Source organism: Leguminivora glycinivorella, chromosome 13 (assembly GCF_023078275.1).
Source record: "Leguminivora glycinivorella isolate SPB_JAAS2020 chromosome 13, LegGlyc_1.1, whole genome shotgun sequence".
NCBI lineage: Eukaryota > Metazoa > Arthropoda > Insecta > Lepidoptera > Tortricidae > Leguminivora > Leguminivora glycinivorella.
In genome coordinates, this window is record NC_062983.1 from 14,708,078 (window position 1) to 14,727,455 (window position 19,378).

General features: G+C 38.1%; 1 protein-coding gene across 1 annotated transcript in view; it reads right to left on the reverse strand.

Annotated features, from left to right (window-relative positions):
• The window catches only part of LOC125232774 (Down syndrome cell adhesion molecule-like protein 1 homolog), a 161,252-nt gene that overhangs the window by 31,235 nt on the left and 110,639 nt on the right, over positions 1-19,378 (reverse strand). The window contains exons 16-24 of the mRNA XM_048138556.1: positions 18,759-18,923; positions 17,944-18,079; positions 17,154-17,273; positions 15,214-15,378; positions 6,268-6,339; positions 2,708-2,918; positions 1,689-1,884; positions 991-1,157; positions 24-106 (exon numbers count right to left, since the gene is read on the reverse strand). Of these exons, the coding sequence (XP_047994513.1) occupies positions 24-106; positions 991-1,157; positions 1,689-1,884; positions 2,708-2,918; positions 6,268-6,339; positions 15,214-15,378; positions 17,154-17,273; positions 17,944-18,079; positions 18,759-18,923 (1,315 nt within the window). The remainder of the gene's footprint in view (positions 1-23; positions 107-990; positions 1,158-1,688; positions 1,885-2,707; positions 2,919-6,267; positions 6,340-15,213; positions 15,379-17,153; positions 17,274-17,943; positions 18,080-18,758; positions 18,924-19,378) is intronic.

The window sequence follows — 19,378 nt, forward strand, 5'->3', positions numbered from 1 at the left end:
CGGAGTCTAACAGCTAGTCTTACCACTTTCTTGAGTCAACGTATTGACGGGCGCGGTCGCTGGGCCGGCGCCAGCGCTGTTGAAGGCCCTCACGCTTACGGAATACCTAAAACATATTAGAGGTTAGAGCTTGTTTTCTACAAATACAGTTTCAAGGAATTAATGTAATTGGAAAACAAAAATATGTTTGTCTTTACAAAGGACATTAATTGCTCGCATAGCTTTCAAGGTTATGACATTAGGCACTATTTATACAATTCGAAGAGATGATACAGATGTTGAATTCACAGTACTGATGTGCCGACGGAAAGTTTCCAAAATCATCAAAGTTTCACATAGGAAAACTTCGGAAACTTTTCATTTGTATGGACAATTGTATGGATGGAAACTTTCCATTTAATAAATTTAAATTCCCTTTATTTTTCGTGATAGTTTCGTAAATTTGTCAAGAAATTTAAGTTTTTTTTTGAAAGTTTCCCCAACTTGCACATCACTAATTTACAGGATTTGTTGATAATAATCAAATATCTAATACAGCACGATACCGTGAATAACTCAACTTTTTACAATCTACGTAAACATTTACTTACCGACTATAATGCTCTAATCTAGCCCCTCGATAGTATATTTAGTGATCTGCATCCTAGCGGTAGCGAACTCCATGCCGACGTTGGCCTACGACCAGACCAACCTAACCTTTTTTTTTTTTTAATACTACGTCGGTGGCAAACAAGCATACGGCCCGCCTGATGTAAAGCAGTCACCTAGAAGTTCCCTGTTCTGCGATGAAGTTGGTGTCACCTTGTACTCAACGAGTATAATGCTCCAGCTCCTCGATAGTGTATTTAGTGATCTGCCCCCGTACGGTAGCGAGCTCCATGCCAATATTGGCCCCTCCTGACAGAGTGCCGTCAGCGGAGACCTACCACGAGCCCAGCTAACCTAGAAGTTCTCTGTTCTATGATGAAGACGGTGTCACCTTGTACTCACCGAGTATAATGCTCCAGCCCCTCGATAGTATATTTAGTGATTTGCCCCCGTACGGTGGCAAACTCCATACCAACGTTGGCCCCTCCTGACAGCGTTCCGTCAGCGGAAGCCCACCACCAGACGGAGTAGCCAAGCAGTTCACCGTTCCATGATGATGATGGTGGTGGCTATAAAAATAGGTTGTATATGCAAAATCCAGAGTTCAGACGTGACTTTTTCAAGCACATTGAATCCCCAGCAAGGTTGGTTTAAATTGTGATCGTTTAAATTGAGGAAATACTTGTATATGTCGCAGGGAAATGGCCAAAACAGAGAAGTGATAAAATCTCTAAAGGATATGATCAAATCACGTAGGATCTCAAAATGGCGAATCCATTTCATCATTTCTCTAGAAAATTTCAGTCATTTGACAAAATCCCTGACTCTGTTTAATGAAATAAAAAAATCGACCAATACACACGCCACGATTTGTCATTTCACTAGATTTGTTTAGGGATTTGATAAAATCCCTGAACCATGACAGTAAGTTGACGAAACGAGCTTATAAAGTCAACTTATGGATAAATTAGTTTTTCACGTATCGAATTTTGCAAAAAAGGCAATATTTTCATTATATATGATTTTCGGTATATAATCTGGTTTCTGTAGGTATGCTTTTGGTATACGTTCTTCGAATACCTTTTTGGAATGTCCCTTACCTGCCAAGCAAGTTCAATAGTGGAAGCCCTCGGAGCTGAAGCCCGCAGACTCAGCGGCGCACGCGCCGGAGGTTCATGTGACGTCAGAGCGAGCAACGCTCTCGTGTGAGTCGACGCGAATTGAGCAGTCACTGTTCGAGCTCGCACTAGATACGCTGTCGCTGGCTCCAAACCGGAGATTGTTGCGCCTTCGGTTCTGTTGTGGAAGATATTCAATATTAGGTATAAAGACTGACAAAAATTCCGTCACTGTGCAAGTTCGGTACGACAGGAATTGACGTCACCGAGACCATTTCAGATAGATCGATGATGTAGTCTCCAAGAAAATCCTATTTCTAAACTATAGAGATAAACTTTTCATCAACAATCTAATTGTCATTTTACATTTAATATTTTTGAAAAGCAGATACGCTGTTAACGTCATTACCAGTAGACCACGGTGCCCGCCGTGGTACCCGACAAAATTTCTCTAGTGAGTGTATATGTTATCTCAGATAAGGCTAGGCGCCTTTTGCAAACTCTAATTGCGTTTTCACATTATCCTTTCCGATATCGGATGTCGGAAGGATTTCAAAGGGAAAAGTCAAAGATGGCGGCTTCAATGTATAGGATATCGGTCCTACATCCGATATCGGATCAGATAATGTTTGACGACCGGTCTGGCGCAGTCGGTAGTGACCCTGCCTGCTACGCCGTGGTCCCGGGTTCGAATCCCGGTAAGGGCATTTATTTGTGTGATGAGCACAGATATTTGTTCCTGAGTCATGGATGTTTTCTATGTATATAAGTATATTAATCGTTGTCTGAGTACCTGCAACACAAGCCTTCTTGAGCTTACCGTGGGACTCAGTCAATCTGTGTAAGAATGTCCTGTAATATTTATTTATTTATTATTTATTTAATGAAAACGCACTAAGGGCGAGCAATTTGTGCTTGCAACTCTTATATAAATCCTTTAGAATATTACGGTATAGCGAGAGAGATGGTGCTGCAAAAGGGATGATATCGTTAGAACTTACTCAGAGTAACTGTCCAAGTTATGCGCCGAGACCGAGACATTGTGCGTGTCAGCGTCCCTCCAAGAATCCGAACTAGTTGAGTCGTGTTTCCGATACTGGACAACGTAACCCAGAACGGGTGAGTTACCGTCGTAGGGCCGCCGCCATTGCAGGCGAACCGACCTCGATGTGGTCTCTAGAACTCGGAAGTTTGATGGTGGCTCCGGGGGTTCTAGGAAAGTATAAAACAGAAATCAATATAAGTACCCTACAACCTGGCCCCGTAGCCGAATGGCACTTTTATGACGCGAAACGAAAACGAAACGCCGCGAAAGGTAGTCTGGCTCTGTCGCGCCAATACGCAAGAGCGATAGAGATAGATATCTACGAGCGTTTTGTTTCTACGCACCCTGAGCTTAATATTCGAAATAAGATGCCATGTAAGTATTGGAAAAATGACGGACTTTTGCAATCCGGGCGGTCTCCCTTGGCTATGGCCACTCCGCCATGGCGGAAGCCGTCGAAATTTCTCGTCTATATGCCATCTTAGTAAGACTAGAAGTAACAATTTCTGGTCCTATAGTGGTCGAGAGCACCAAATTAAATCACATTAAATGGTCCTATAAATAGTCTTTATTGGTACTGTAGAGCCGATTTGGCGCAATTATGCAGCCATTTAGTGATATAATAGGGCTATAGCAGTATCATCCGTGACGTTTAAGGTCTATAATGGTGATGTGATGATGACTATTGTGCTAATTTGTTGACATAGAGGACACAGTAACGCTATTATAGTATCAATTTATGCTATAGTAGCATTTGAGATTCCGTTATACAGGTTTTTTGTTCTGTAATAGCAGTTGCCGTCCCTTTTAATGCGAATGAATGAAATTTATAAAATAATTTAATGTGTGTAAAATTTAACAAAAACTGTTCTAAACGAGGAACTTTATGAAAAGTGGCGTGTGAACTTGTGAAGTTTAGTGTCAATCAATATAATTTGGATTTCGTATAATTCCATCATTACTGCAAAAAGGTATGCGATGGAAATTTTACCGTTAAAAGAATATTAGTTTAATGGAGTATTTTAAGTGCGCCCTCGATTTATACCTGTTTTGAATAAAATAAATAAATATAATTTAATACAATAAAATTATTGGCACCATAGTTTCTACTATGGATCCAAGAAGTAAAACATACGCTTTTATAGTTCGACTATGTCACTTATCATACGCATTCACTGCCATAAGCCCGCCATTGTGGATTCAATTAGGGTTGCATGAGACTTTAACTATGATCCAGTTTAACTTATAAGTTCTTTATATAGAAAACAATACTTGTTTTCAATGTTTTACTATAGAAAGATCTTCTAAACAGTTTTTTTTTATAAAACATATAGTAAACTCAGCTATAACGCTATTGTGTTTTAAAAGAGATACCGAAACCATTATTCCACAGTTCTGTGATATAAAAGAGTAATTGTGACGTATACGGCGATGAGATATAAAAGGCATTAGAAAACGACTATTAACGCTTTTCAAAGCTATATAAACGTATCCTGAAACTTCATTATACAGCAAAATAGCTCTATAATGGTATTCATATCACTACTACAATGTTAAATACTGTAGCAGTGTTTTCCAAAGCCACTATATCCCAAAGTAGTGGTATAGTTAGGTTTTAATTTCTGTTAAAATACGACTACTAAAAATACTATAAGCGGCTTGTTGGGAACCTTAATAGCGCAAATTGATAGCATAACAGGGATTCCTAACACTATTATACAATAATATTGTTCTTTAGTAGGTTATTTGATCCTGTTATAGACCAGGCCTATAGCGGCTCTATAAAATGGTGATATAAACGTTTACATCACTTCCTAATAACACCTTTTAGCTGTATAACACAACAACTATAGCGGCTTGTCGGGAACCTTAATAGCGTAAATTGATTGCATAACAGTGATTTCTAACACCATTATATAATAATATTGTTCTATAGTAGTCATATTTGATCCTGTTATACACCGGGCCTATAGCGGCTCTATAAAATGGTGATATAAACGTTTACATCACTTCCTAATAACACCTTTTAGCTGTATAACGCAACAACTATAGCGGCTTGTCGGGAACCTTAATAGCGCAAATTGATTGCATAACAGTGATTTCTAACACCATTATATAATAATATTGTTATATAGTAGTCATATTTGATCCTGTTATAGACCAGGCCTATAGCGGCTCTATAAAATGGTGATATAAACGTTTACATCACTTCCTAATAACACCTTTTAGCTGTATAACGCAACAACTATAGCGGCTTGTCGGGAACCTTAATAGCGCAAATTTATTGCATAGCAGTGATTCCTAACACTATTATACAATAATATAGATCTATAGTAGTCATATTTGATCCTGTTATAGACCAGGCCTATAGCGGCTCTATAAAATGGTGATATAAACGTTTACATCACTTCCTAATAACACCTTTTAGCGGTATAAGCTTATAGAGCTAAAAGGTGTTACTGGAGGCTTTTATACGACAAGCGGTCACGCCGAAAACCTTTATACGACATCTATAGTAGCTTTTGGCGTCGAAAACCAAAATTATAGCACTAAAATGTTACTTGGGAGGCATCTTTGGCCAACTCTAAGAGTAAGCAGTACGCAATCGCACCTCCAAATAACAAGCTAAGCGCTAAACCATATTTCATATTTATACTCGTAACTAGCTTTTTCCCGCGGCTTCGCTCGCATTAAAATCAAAAATTACGGAATGCTACATGCAAACATTTTAGGGAAATGGGGGGTTAGAAAGAAAATAAGTAGCCTATGTCACTTTCCATCCCTTCAACTATCTCCAATTAAAAAAATCACGTTAATTCGTTGCTCCGTTTTGCAAACAAACAGACACACACACTTTCCCATTTATAATATTAAGTATGGATATTTTTTGATTAGGTATGTTTTATTTCCGCTACCCAAAGGTTGTCTGGTAGAGATCGCTCTTTAGCGATAAGACCGCCTGTTGTCTGCCTCTATTTATAATCATGTGTTTTGTCTCCACTGTATCTTTTGCTGAGGTGTGCCAATAATAGTTATTTGTTATACAAGGGGGCAAAGTTGTATTTTAACGCCGAGTGTGGAATTGAAAAACGAGCAAGCGAAAGGATTCTATAGTTGAACCACGAGCGAAGCGAGTGGTTCGAGAATAGAATCCTGAACTTGCGAGTTTTTTAACACACGAGAAGTAAAATACATTTGCACCCGTGTGTAACACAAAACTTTTCCCCTCACTATAGCGAGGAAACTACAACGCAAAAAATGCGTTTATCACTGCTTCCAGTAGTTGCACAGGTGGTAAATCATCTTCATTACTAGATTCACCTACTTTTATAAATTTTAAAGCACTTAATTTGACTTTATTCAAGGTCAAATTACTTTACCCACTAGTGGATAAAATGCGTTTTTACCCGCTGGTATTAAAGGACAAAACACGTGTTTCCAAGCTAGTGAGGGGAAAAGAGTATTCTATCTATCTATCTATCTATGGATAATAAGGTCAGCAACTCAGTAATTTACCTTGCACTGCAAGATGAACGAAGTGGTCGGACCTCACATTGTAGTGTATACTATGTATAGTTATGTACGTAGCTGATAAGTTATATATAAGGACCAATTACTCATGTATGAGAGTAGTATTAAATCATCATTTAATCTAAACAGTCGTTTCCACTCTACTCCGAACCCTCACCTTACATGGCGACCCTGCCATATACGGTGTCGCGCGTGCGGTCAGTCACCGATCGGTATTGAGAGCGCAGTTCATTACCATGTTAACATAGCTCAAGTGGACAATTAGAACAAAAGTAAATAACGTGATGTTTTTTCTCGCAGTTAAGGTTTTCTGATTTAAAAAGTTTCACTATGGGGGCTACAAAATCAAAAGAAGAGGTAATTATTGCACAAACTGCGGCCGGAGGTGACAATAAGGCTTCTGCGAGCACCGACGAACTTCGATTCCACGCAAGTGTCACTAATATTATCTTGGGTATATTGCTCGTCATAATCGTCATCGGAGGAGGCTACGCCCTGTACAGAAGGTGTAAGAAAACCTACAAAAAATGGATGCGCCAGGAGGTCGCTCTAGCTGAGCTGCAGCGTGCTGCTCGTACGGCTCCGATAAGTGTTTGATTGAAGTGTTAACGGAAATTGTGTAATGTGCGTTTCGTTTTTTTTTTTGGTGCCAGTGTTTCAACGGACAGTAAATGAACTATTACTACGAGTAAGTGATACAGTGAACAAACATTTCGCGTGAAGTAAGTTAAGGACAATAATGTGACGTCAATGTAAGTTAAAATAGGTATGTATTAAATTAGGTACTTAGATATAATTTTGTGATGGCAGATGAATTATTGAAATGTTACAACGAGTTAATTGTCATAAAAAAATATTTAGTTAAAAAAGGGAAATCAAGGTTTGAGGGTAACATAACAAAAAATCAACTGTCAAAAGTGAATGATATTATAAATAGGTGTAACAATATTATCTCCCAATTTTCCCTGTTAAAGGACGTAAACTCAGGAGTTATCGAGGAGACCAATAAATTGTACATTAAAATTACTACTCTGCATAAAGAAATTTTAGAGTTATGTTCAAAGCCTGAGGTAGAGGAAAATACGAGTACAAGTAGCGATAGCGAATATAGTGAATGTGACACCATGGAGTTCGATTTAAAGTCAGCTTGTAGTCTTATACCTCTCATGGATGGTACTGAGGAAACAACAAAGAGATTGATCGATGCTGTTGATATGTATTCGGGTATGTTGAACGAGATAGGCAAAAAGTCTCTTATTACATTTGTGTTAAAAGGAAGGTTATCTGAAAGTGCGAAACTGCGTGTGTCAGCTACTTATTTGACCGTAGAGCAACTTATAAGTGATTTACGTAACTCACTTTTACCTAAAAAGTCTTTTACAGCAATCCATTCCCGGCTTCAGAATATAAGTCAGGGTTGGCGTAGTATAGATCAGTATGGATCCGAGATAGAAAAACTTTTTTCCGAGTTAACTATAACTCAGGCAGAAGGTAATTCGGCGAGTTATGATGTGCTAAAGCCGTTGAACGAAAAAATGTGTATTAAAAAGTTCACAGATGGTTTGAAGGACCCAAGGCTCAGCACTATCATTGCAGCGCGTAACTTCAGCAGCCTGAAGGACGCGATACAGGCAGCGCAGGACGAAGAAGTATCGAGACCGACAACGTCCAGCCAGCCGGAGATCATGGGTATGTACCGCTCACATAACTCTTTTAACAGGTACCACAGAGGATTCGCTCACAACTCGCACAGAGGTCATCGTTATCGTAATCAAAGGGGTCCGCGACAGTTTTCTTATGGTCGATATGCTCAATCCCAAACCGCGCAAGGAAACTCGCGAGGAGGTGGCCGTGGAAACAAATCACGAGGCAGGCCGGCACGAGGGGGTTCGTATTTCGGGTCCCGTGCCCGAGGGGTCAACGCTCGTGGCAGCCTGCACGTGATATCGCACAGCGAGAATGGCTCGACCGGTCAACACCCGAGTGCACCAAATACGGAATCGCTGAATCATTTTTTTCGAGACTGATGTCATTTACACGTGCAATGATTTAAATAGAGCAACCTTAAATATAGGAAAAACCGCTTATAACTGGTTATTGGATACGGGAGCATCTTTGTGCGCGATAAAGTATGAAATTATACAAAATTGGGACATTCCGTTCCATGATAAGAAAATATATGTCACAGGCATAGGCGGACAAGTCACATCTAACGGATATGTTATATTGAAATTAAATTACAACGGTTGCGAATTCGAACATTCATTTTTTGTTTTTAAAAATTTATCATGTAACGCGGATGGTATTTTAGGGCAGGATTTCTTTGGAAAGCATAAAGCAAATATTAATTTTGAAACAAACACGTTACGACTATTATCACGACACGGACAAGTAGTTAACATAGATTTTAGAAGCTCATCAGAAATGGTAAATAGTTACCTTACTATACCCGCGCGTAGTGAAATCATACATTACATGGATACTAGTATTACGGAGGATTTTGTAGTAAATAGTCAGGAATTATGCGACGGAATATACGTTGCGAGTGCTATAGTCAAACCGATTCAAGGTAAAATACCCATTAAAATATTAAACACAAGGGATAGTGACGTAAATTTAAGCCGTTTCACAATTAATAAGAGTAGATTGAGTGATTTCTTTATTTGTGAATTTAGCAAGCCAACTATGAACGCCGAAAGGGTAAAATCGTTGTTTTCTGCATTAGATTTGAGTAAATTAAACGAAGAGGAACAGAAATCAATTGAGAATATATGCGCAAAATATCCGGATGTCTTTTTCCTACCGGGCGATAAATTGACCACTACAATGCTTTACAACCAGACGATAGAATTAAAACCGGGTAGTTCACCAGTTTATGTCAAACCTTACAGATTGCCACACTCGCAAAAGGCTGAAATTGATAGGCAAATTAAAGGAATGCTAGATGATGGAATAATTGAAGAGGCAAGAAGTGCGTGGTCGAGTCCGTTATTATTGGTTCCTAAAAAGTTAGATGCTTCAAAACAAAAGAAATGGCGCGTGGTCATCGACTATAGAAAGTTAAATAATCAAATTAAAGATGATAAATTCCCACTTCCAAATATAACTGAGGTTTTAGACTCCTTATCAGGTTCTATATATTTTTCGCATCTAGACTTATATCAAGGATTTTATCAAATAAATTTAGATAAATCAAGCCGACCACTCACAGCATTTCAAACAAGTAAAAATCAATATCAAATGACCAGACTTCCCCAAGGCTGTAAAACTTCACCTAACGCTTTTTCACGCATGATGACTGTGGCCATGTCAGGCCTCAATTATGAGCAGTGTTTGGTATATCAGGATGATTTAGTTGTTTTCGGAAGAAGTTTAGCCATACACAATCAAAATTTATTAGACGTTTTCAGTAGATTAAGGAAAGTAAATTTAAAGCTTAACCCTGCCAAGTGTCAATTTTTACGAAAAGAAATATTATATTTGGGTCATGTTGTTTCAGAAAAGGGCATTTTGCCAGATCCCGAAAAAACCAAAGTTCTAAATAATTATCCGACTCCTCAGACAGCTGACGAAGTTAAACGTTTCGTGGCATTTGCAAGTTACTATCGTAAATTTATTGTCAATTTCGCAGATAAAGCTTATCCACTCAATAAATTGTGTTGTAAAGATGTACCATTTATATGGACCCAAGAGTGTGAACAGTCATTTCAAACATTAAAATCTGCACTAGTTAAACCACCGGTACTGCAATATCCAAATTTTTCGGCGGAAAACCAATTTCTTTTACAATGTGATGCGTCAGGAAAAGCTTTAGGTTCAGTTTTGTGTAACGGTGATGGTCGACCAGTCGCTTACGCTAGTCGAAGTCTTAACAAGGCAGAATTAAATTACCCTACAGTTGAAAAAGAGTTATTAGCGTTAGTATGGAGCATTCGCTACTTTAGACCTTATTTATATGGTAGAAAGTTTAAAGTACAAACGGACCACCGACCACTAGTGTATTTGTTTACTATGAGAGACCCTACCAGTAGGTTATTAAAGTTCCGTTTACAATTGGAGGAGTATAACTTTACAGTTGAATACTTAAAAGGTTCTCAGAATTCCGTGGCAGACGCTCTGTCTCGCATAAATATTACGTCAGAGGATTTGAAACAAATGAATGAGCAAGTTATAAATGTGATGACACGAGCGCAAAGACGAAAGATCGAGAGTATGCAAGGTACAGACAGTACAAGTTCTTCGGTTCTTAATATACCTACTAATTCGAGGCTTGATCACCCAAGAATTGTGGATATCATTAAAAAACCGGAAAATTTTACTGAGTTGTGTATTACGTCATGTAGAGATTATAAAAAAAATATGAGAGAGAATTTCGTAAAAGAGACGTCTAAATATTTTAATTACGTGCCCAGAAAATCGTGTATTTATTTTAATCCAACATCTCAATCGCTACTATCGCGAGCCGAATTAGCGAGAGATTTGGATGCAATTTGCAAGAAAATAAATATAAAAGAATTATGCGTCATAAGAAATGAATTCAATAAAGATTTTATTGCGGGCTTAATACAAGAAATAAATAGCTATGACGTTTGGTCCGGACCACGAATATGTGTGTTAAGTAATGTACAAAGAATAAATGATTTACATGATAGACGCGTAATAATTAATGACTTTCACCTACTCCCCACAAGTGGCCACGCGGGGATTAGGAGGATGTCTAATAACATAAAAAAGCACTATTATTGGCCTAGTATGGAAAAAGACATACGAGATTTTGTATCAAAATGCACCCAATGTCAAAAACAAAAATATTGCGCACCAACTAAACAGCCGATGGAAATAACAACTACAGCCAATAGCGCGTTAGAAAAGATTTATTTAGACACAGTAGGACCCTTGCCAAAAGATGAACATGGTTATTGTTACGTGCTAACTTTACAGTGTGAACTGTCAAAGTTTGTGGAAGCGTATCCTTTACGTTCCAAAGATACAGTTACTGTAGCTCGATCATTTGTTGAGAACTTTGTACTGCGGTATGGAATTCCATTGGAAATAGCCACTGATCGAGGAACCGAGTTCATCAGTAACACGATGAAAGAGGTATGTGATTTATTAAAAATTACTCATTTACCCTCCACAGCGTATCACCATGAGTCAATCGGTGCTCTAGAGAATTCGCATAAAACCATGGGAGCTTATTTAAGAATACAATGCGAAAATAAACCGAATTCTTGGAGTGACTGGTTGCCTTACTGGTGCTTTACGTATAACAACACCGTGCACACGGAGACGAAGTACACACCCCATGAATTAGTTTTCGGTAAGTTATGCATACTTCCTAGCAATTTAAGAAATAGTAACGTTAATCCCTTATATAATCATGGCAGTTATCCTTTAGAATTAAAGTATAGATTAGAGCTGGCACAGGCAGATGCGCGTACTCATTTAATAAACAGCAAACTTAAAAGGAAGGAGAAATATGATTCCCATTCAAAGCCTGTTAGCTATAGCAAAAGTAGTTACTTATGGTTAAGAAATGTATCAGATAATAAAATGCAAAGCATTTATGTAGGACCTTATTTAGTTTTAGAGGATTTAGGATGTAATGTGAAAATACTTAAAAATGGAAAAGAAGATGTCGTGCATAAAAATCGCACCAAACCTTGTATTTTATAAGTTTTTTTTTTTATGTCTTAGCTTCATTTTACTATAAACTTTAAATATAATTGGAGAATATATTATTATTGTAAGAAGGTAATATTAAACAAAAATAAAAATAAAATGTTTATTATTTTTATTTTTTAACATGCGATGGATGGTGTAGTGTATACTATGTATAGTTATGTACGTAGCTGATAAGTTATATATAAGGACCAATTACTCATGTATGAGAGTAGTATTAAATCATCATTTAATCTAAACAGTCGTTTCCACTCTACTCCGAACCCTCACCTTACAATGTTAGATTATGTTTAAAGTAAGCGAAATATTGTTTTTAAGTACTTGATTTTTTTAAATATTATTACAGGATTTTATTTAAAGTTTCATTAGGTTGCACGAGTTTACGTTTTGTGGTCGCTGTCATGTGTCAAAAAGAGGTTCTTACAAATCTGGGACAATAATATGGAATTTATTTGAAATCGAATTGAGTGACGTCACGGACCACGGTCAACTCAGTTACTTTATATATTTCTACCTGACTTATTAAATAGAAATTGGATTTAAAAATAACTTCTGTCCATGTTTTTCTTATAATTATTTGATGCTTTATTTCGTGCACGAGATAAAATATTTTATTTTAACTACGGTCAAGTTCCCTATTAGACTATCATAATGCCTATACCTATGAAAACAATTCTAAAGTAAGTGATAGTCGAATGATCGGCATATAAAGCAACTACTATACTAGGAGATTTACGTTTTTATGGTAAACCCAGTCCGCCTTAGCAACTGCAATTCTTTTTTATGACTCTATTAATGTAAGACGTAAATTGCCTCTGTCCGTTTTTCCGGTTCAGGAACGGAATAACATCCGATAGGGTATTTTTAGCGTGGAGGTAGCTATGTTAAACGTTGATTTTTAGGGTTCCGTAGTCAACTAGGAACCCTTATAGTTTCGCCATGTCTGTCCGTCCGCCCGTCCGCCCGTCCGTCCGTCCGTCCGTCCGTCCGTCCGTCCGTCCGTCCGTCCGTCCGTCCGTCCGTCCGTCCGTCCGTCCGTCCGTCCGTCCGTCCGTCCGTCCGTCCGTCCGTCCGTCCGCGGATAATCTCAGTGGCGGTTAGCACTAGAAAGCTGGGTGGCAATATGTATATCAATCACGCCGACAAAGTCGTAAAATAAAAAGTCAACGTTTTATTAGGGTACCCCCCTTATGTTTTCGGAGATAATCGCTCGAAAAGTAAAAAAATGCGTCCCGCTCTAACTTTTAAACCATTGGTATGGTTAAAAAATATGACAAAAATGACAAAAGTAGAACTTTATAAAGACTTTCTAGGAAAATTATTTTGAACTTGATAGATTAAACAGTTTTTGAAAAAAATAAGAGAAACTAACGGAACTCTACACTGAGCGTGGCCTGACAAGTGACACGCTCTTGGCCGTTTTTTTTAAAAGATCACTATAATAGGTGCGGCTGACAACGAGTGAACTCGCAAATATTTTATATCCGTGAGTAATATATCTGTGAGATGCCACTAACAAGCGAGAAGAAAAGTCCGCGTCTAAAATTGCTGTGTACAGCGGGACAATTTCGACTCACTACTAAATTAGTTTAATATAATATAACATATATTATATGGCACGCGTGTTCATTTGATACATTTGGAACTCAATTTAATAGTGTAATAATGGAAAAAATGGATTAGTTACAATTGCCCCCAGTTGAGATTTGCCCCGCTTTACCTTACATGGAAACCGTATGGCTACTTTTAAAGATGTAGATATATATAAAATGTATACATATATTTATAAGCTTCGACATTTTGATATCTATAGTTAGATATTTACGTATCGTTCGAGGCGGCACTGGGGTCCTATTGGCGCGAACGAAACTTGCGGCCGAATCATAACGAGATGAGATCACCATGTAAGTTTGTATTAGCATGATATATGCAAAGAAAATGTTAGATTACAATATAAATACAATATGGTACTTCCGAGAGCCAGCACCTTCATTTATAGAAAAAGTACTCTCATATCTGCCATAAATGTATTTAATCATTTGCCTAATGATATAAAAAGTCTCGAAGGAAATATTTTTAAAAGATCTTTAAAAAACTTTTTATTAGAGAAAGTTTTCTATAATTTAAAAGAATTTTATAATTATGTAAACCTAAATTAAAATTTAGTATAGGATATAAGTTAGAAATTTAGTTTAAGTCAAATACATTGTATGTCCGAAAAGGGGTAAAACTGTTGATACTCTCACTGAAAAATGTAGGTTAGGTGTAAACAGTTTAAACAATAAATATTTCTGATTTCTGATAGAATCTTATAGCAATTTTATTTTAAACATACAAATATAAAAATTGAAGACAACTTCCTTACCTATAATCAGAATTAGGAAGCGCGCGTCCAGAGTGACTCCACGACGTAGAAAGTGGACTGTCTCCGCGAGCTACACATGCCAGTCTCACTGTGTCGCCAAGCTTCGCCGTCACGTTCACTGACGGCGTCTCGAATCTTGCCGGTTCTAAAAATATCGCATGTTTTAACACTCATTTTTGCCTCAATGATTAGGATAAAATACAAAAGAGTGTTCAAGAGGGAAGAGTTCAAAATACAATACTGTTAGACCCTGGAGAAGGTAACACTGCCAAACCGACAGCGTTATTTTGCATAAGTAGCAATAACAGAAATATTATAAACTGAAATAGATACCATACACCAAAGAAAAAGCGATTAAGCCCACTGGTGACGAATCTCGGAATCGAACCCGAGTCTCCAGCTATCGCGGCTAACGTGCTCAAACCACTACACCACCCCGATCATGTACCTATGTTATCAGTTAATCAAAAAATGTTTAGTATATAATAATTTCATTTGTTCCCTACGTCAACAGCAGTATTAGAAGCAGATTAGGTTCAAAATAAACTGAAATATATCTACATATATTAAAGAAAAAGTGTCTTATCCCACCATGATGAAAACCGCTTTTAGCTATCGCTAACTCCATTACGGCGGTAAAGGTCCCCATTTCTTTACTACATGCCACTTTAGTATACTCATATAGAGGTGTCTTTGAACAACTTTAACTCTAAGGCTGGTTAGTAAGGCGACCTATTTGTATGAAGTTGATGTTGTCGTCCGCTTTAGGTGGTACTCTAAAATGCTCCCTGAACTTAATATCTAGTGCAGTGCGGATTGCTCTGCGTGACACTAAAACCAGCATACCTATATTACCGATGTAAGACGTGAGAAATATTTCTTACCATTAACGTGTACAGTGAGCGTTTTAGACAGCGCGGGTGCGACGCCGTTGTCAGCCCGACACCGATATTTGCCAGAATGTTCCGCGCGCGCCGACTCCAATCTCAGAGACCCATTATTAAGCACCGCGGGCTCTGAGACCGCTCCTAACGACGTTTCGGTGCTACCTGTTAACAAATCATTGCTATAATTATAAGTTGAATGCTTCACATATTATCTTATTCTGTCGTCCTTACTGAAATCTTAAATAGTCCGACCTTACTGAAAGTGGTTACATAATACACACTTACAATGTACGGTCAACCAATTTGAATCCTAGGCCACTCTAGAACCCTGTCTTATTTAAACCATGTTCTATTTTCCATAAGAAGTCACATTGACGTTTACTGTGCAAAGATTCTACAGTGGCCTAGGATTCAAATTGGTTGACTGTACTATCATCTGCAAAAGTGGATGGCGAATGTAACAATGAATTCATTCATATTTTCTCCATGCACTTTTGCAACTGATAGTACCTATCATTAATCTGTATCATTGATGTATCATGCACGTATCTGAATAAGGCCAAGGGGCCTATTTCTCAAAACTGAAAGTTACAAGTTACAAGCGGAAGTCTCTTTCCAACTTGTCATATTATGTTAGACAGGGATGTGTAGCGTCGCCGTGGCTGTTTAATTTATTCATGGATAGTTGTTTGCAAGATCTGAAAGATTATGATTGTGGGTTGAGAATGGAAGGGTTACTGGTCAAATGTCTCCTATATGCCGATGACCTAGTATTACTTGCGTCGTCGGCCGAGGAGTTACAACTGATGGTAACAAGAGTGCATGCATCCTTCGAGAGGAAAGGAATGAGAATGAATGTCAGTAAGACGAAAGTAATGGTATTTGAAAGAGATGAGATTATGACAGATTGCGAAATTGAGATCGATAATGAAAGTTTGGAACAAGTGAAAGAGTTTGTGTATTTGGGAACGTTGTTTACAAGGGACGGTAAACATGGAAAAGATATTGAAAGGAGAGTGAATGCTGGGAATAGAGTGAATGGAGCACTAAACGCTTTTATGGGCAGCCAGAAAGTATCGCAAAAAGCACGTCTGGCAGTGCATAGAGGAGTTTTGGTGCCTACACTTATGTATGGTAGTGAAAGTTGGGTGTGGGAGAAAAGACTTCAAAGTCAAGTGAATGCCGTGGAAATGAGAGCGTTAAGAAGCATGGCTGGTGTAAAGTTGAGTGATAGGATCAGAAATAGCGTGATAAGAGAGAAGTGTGGAGTGGATGTAGATGTGGTGACAAAGATTGAGATGGGTATGTTAAGGTGGTTTGGGCATGTAGAGAGGATGGATGAAAGGAGATTAACGAAGAAAGTATATGAAAAAGGACTGGAGTGAAAGGGTCAGTTGGTAGTGGAAGACCTAGGCGAACTTTTCTTGATCAAATCGGGGAAATATTGCAAAAAGGCCAGGTCAGAAGTACTCGAAACCGACGAGCGTGTATGAGAAACGTTATGAAAGTGTGTGAAGCGAAAGTGGTTTGTCAGGATCGTAGTAAATGGAAATCCGTGATCTCTGCCTACCCCTCTGGGAAACAGGCGTGATTGTATGTATGTATGTATGTATGTATATATCGTTGTCTGATAACTTGTAGCTTCGAGAAATGGGCCCTGATGTATGCTGTAATTTTTCACAGTTGATGGATATCAAATTCCATAAAACGATTTTAATATTGGATAAAAAAAATTAACAACTTAACTGTGGTGATTTGAACATTGTTCTATGTCAGAGCCGAAACTAATAGTAGGCATTGGTAAAGTAAAATTTATTTCGAACGAAATAAATTGACATATAAATGTCTAGAGAAGCAAGTTTTGAACACAAATCACGAAACCAAATATAAAACCTAACGCACGTGAACAACCAAGTCACTATTAGATTAAAACTTACCCGAGAACTTGGTCCAATAAATAGCCGGTGAAGGATGCCCCCGGGCCTCGCAACTCACGGTTAGCGATCCGTTCAGAAGCACCGCCGTGTCCGAAGGTTCGATTTGCCAATACGGAGGCACTGGAACAGAACAAACGCGTGAAATCACCGAAATCGAAAAAATAAACTTGATTCGGATTGGCAAATATGGCATGGGAGACCAAGATGGGATTCTTGTAGTTACTCGAAGAAGCTGCCCCCTGAAGTCTAATTTGACTATCACATAAAATGGGCCCAATAGATGTCACTATTTTTCACAGCTGTGTTATTTTTTTATCTGTCGGATTCGTTGTGAAAATCGGGCATATAAGAACTTGATATCGTCAAATAAGGAATGGAATACATGTCAGATCAAGTTATACATAGAATGTATCAATAACTTGGATCAAAATCACTAAATCTCCAATCTAGGTAAGGTACAGCGGGGCAAATCTCGACCGGGGGCAAATGTAACTGGCCCATTTTTTCCGTTTTACAATGTTTGCTTTATTAAATAGAATGTCCACTGGTTCAGTGGATACATGTAGAACTCAACATCACAGACATCACAGTGTAATAATGGAAAAATTGGATTAGTTACAATTGTCCACCAGTCGAGATTTGCCCCGCTGTACCAAACTCATAATTTTTATAACCCCCAATTTTTAAATATCTGTGAAACCTTTGCGCTTGCTTTTCATCTTTCGATTACAATAGGTCCCTTCACTCAAGTAACTACACATTTAGCATCGGCGGCTCCCCAACTACCTACCTTTGATAGCTAATTCCGCAGACGTATTAGCTTTGCCGGCGGTGTTGGTGACAACACATGTGTAGATCCCGCTGTGGGCTGCTGTGAGACTTTTGAATAGCAACATGCTGTAGAATTCAGCACCTCGTTCGTCGACCTAAAACGTAATAAATCTTTAGAATATACTTCATGGTTCAATCAGTATGAAAAAGCTATGTACAATCTCTAATAGAAATAACATCGCCAAAAAGAAGGGCGCAAAAAAATCGACACAATCCAATTTCTAGAGCACAAACGCTCACGAAACGCTCACGATAATATCTCTTTCATAGCTATCTATCTCTATCGCTCCTACGTATTGGCGCGACAGAGCCAGACTCCTTTCTGCGGCGTTTCGGTGGCGTTTCGCGTCGCAGAAATGCCATTCGGCTACGGGGCCTGATGTTGCTGTGGCCTTCTTTTCATGCGATGTTATTGGTAATTCGTGTAAAGTTTTCAAATAAAATGACAAAAATAAAAAGTATCTTTGTAGTTAAAGAACAATTACGGTCCAATTCGAATATTACCAATGCAAATGTTTACACGATAAGGATATTTCAATGTAGTAAATGTTTGTTTGAAGAAATCTCAGTTTCGAGACTAAAATAAAGATATCGCAATGCCATCTCGGTCACATTTTGGAAACATTGTTCAAAATTTCAAATACGGCTATTGTAATGGATACTTTTGAACGCAAACTGTACAGAAATATCTCTTGTACGAGTGTTCCGTGATGACAGAGATTACTTGTGGCACTTTCTTTCAATTGTTGCTGTCTAAATAAGTTTAAAACTTACCTGTAGTGCGCTAGGTATGTTTATCTGATCCTTTAGCCAGGAAAAATAAACCGGCATATCACCAGACGTAACAGTGCAGGTGATTTGCGCGCGATCCCCGGCCCTTAAGCCAGGGGGAAACACGATCGGCGAGAGCACGGGCGGGGAGACCACAGTTATTTGCACCTGGAAGAACGTAACTTTTAACACATTTCACAAAGGTTTGCACGAACGTACTTATCGTGATTTGTGAGAAAGAACGTCTGATCGCGATTGTAAATAATTGTAAAAGGTTTTAACGTTCAGCACGTTATACACTTAATACTATTAAGTATAGGTAAACTTATACTTATGTAGACTTTAATTTTAATAGTTTAATTTTGAAAGGGTTAACTTGTTTCTTTAAAAAACTTTAGTAGTGACATTTTTTGTTCCTTTTAAGCTAAAATTTATTATCTTTATTTGCACTTGGAAAAACGTAACTTTTAAAACATTTCACATGGCTTTGCACCAACGTACTTATCGTGATTTGTGTGCAGACGAGACGTCTGATGGCGATTGTAACGTATAATATAGTGGTTCCGCAAATGTTATTGTATAAGTATTTCAGAGAATTCAGAGATTAATTGTGACTGGGGTTA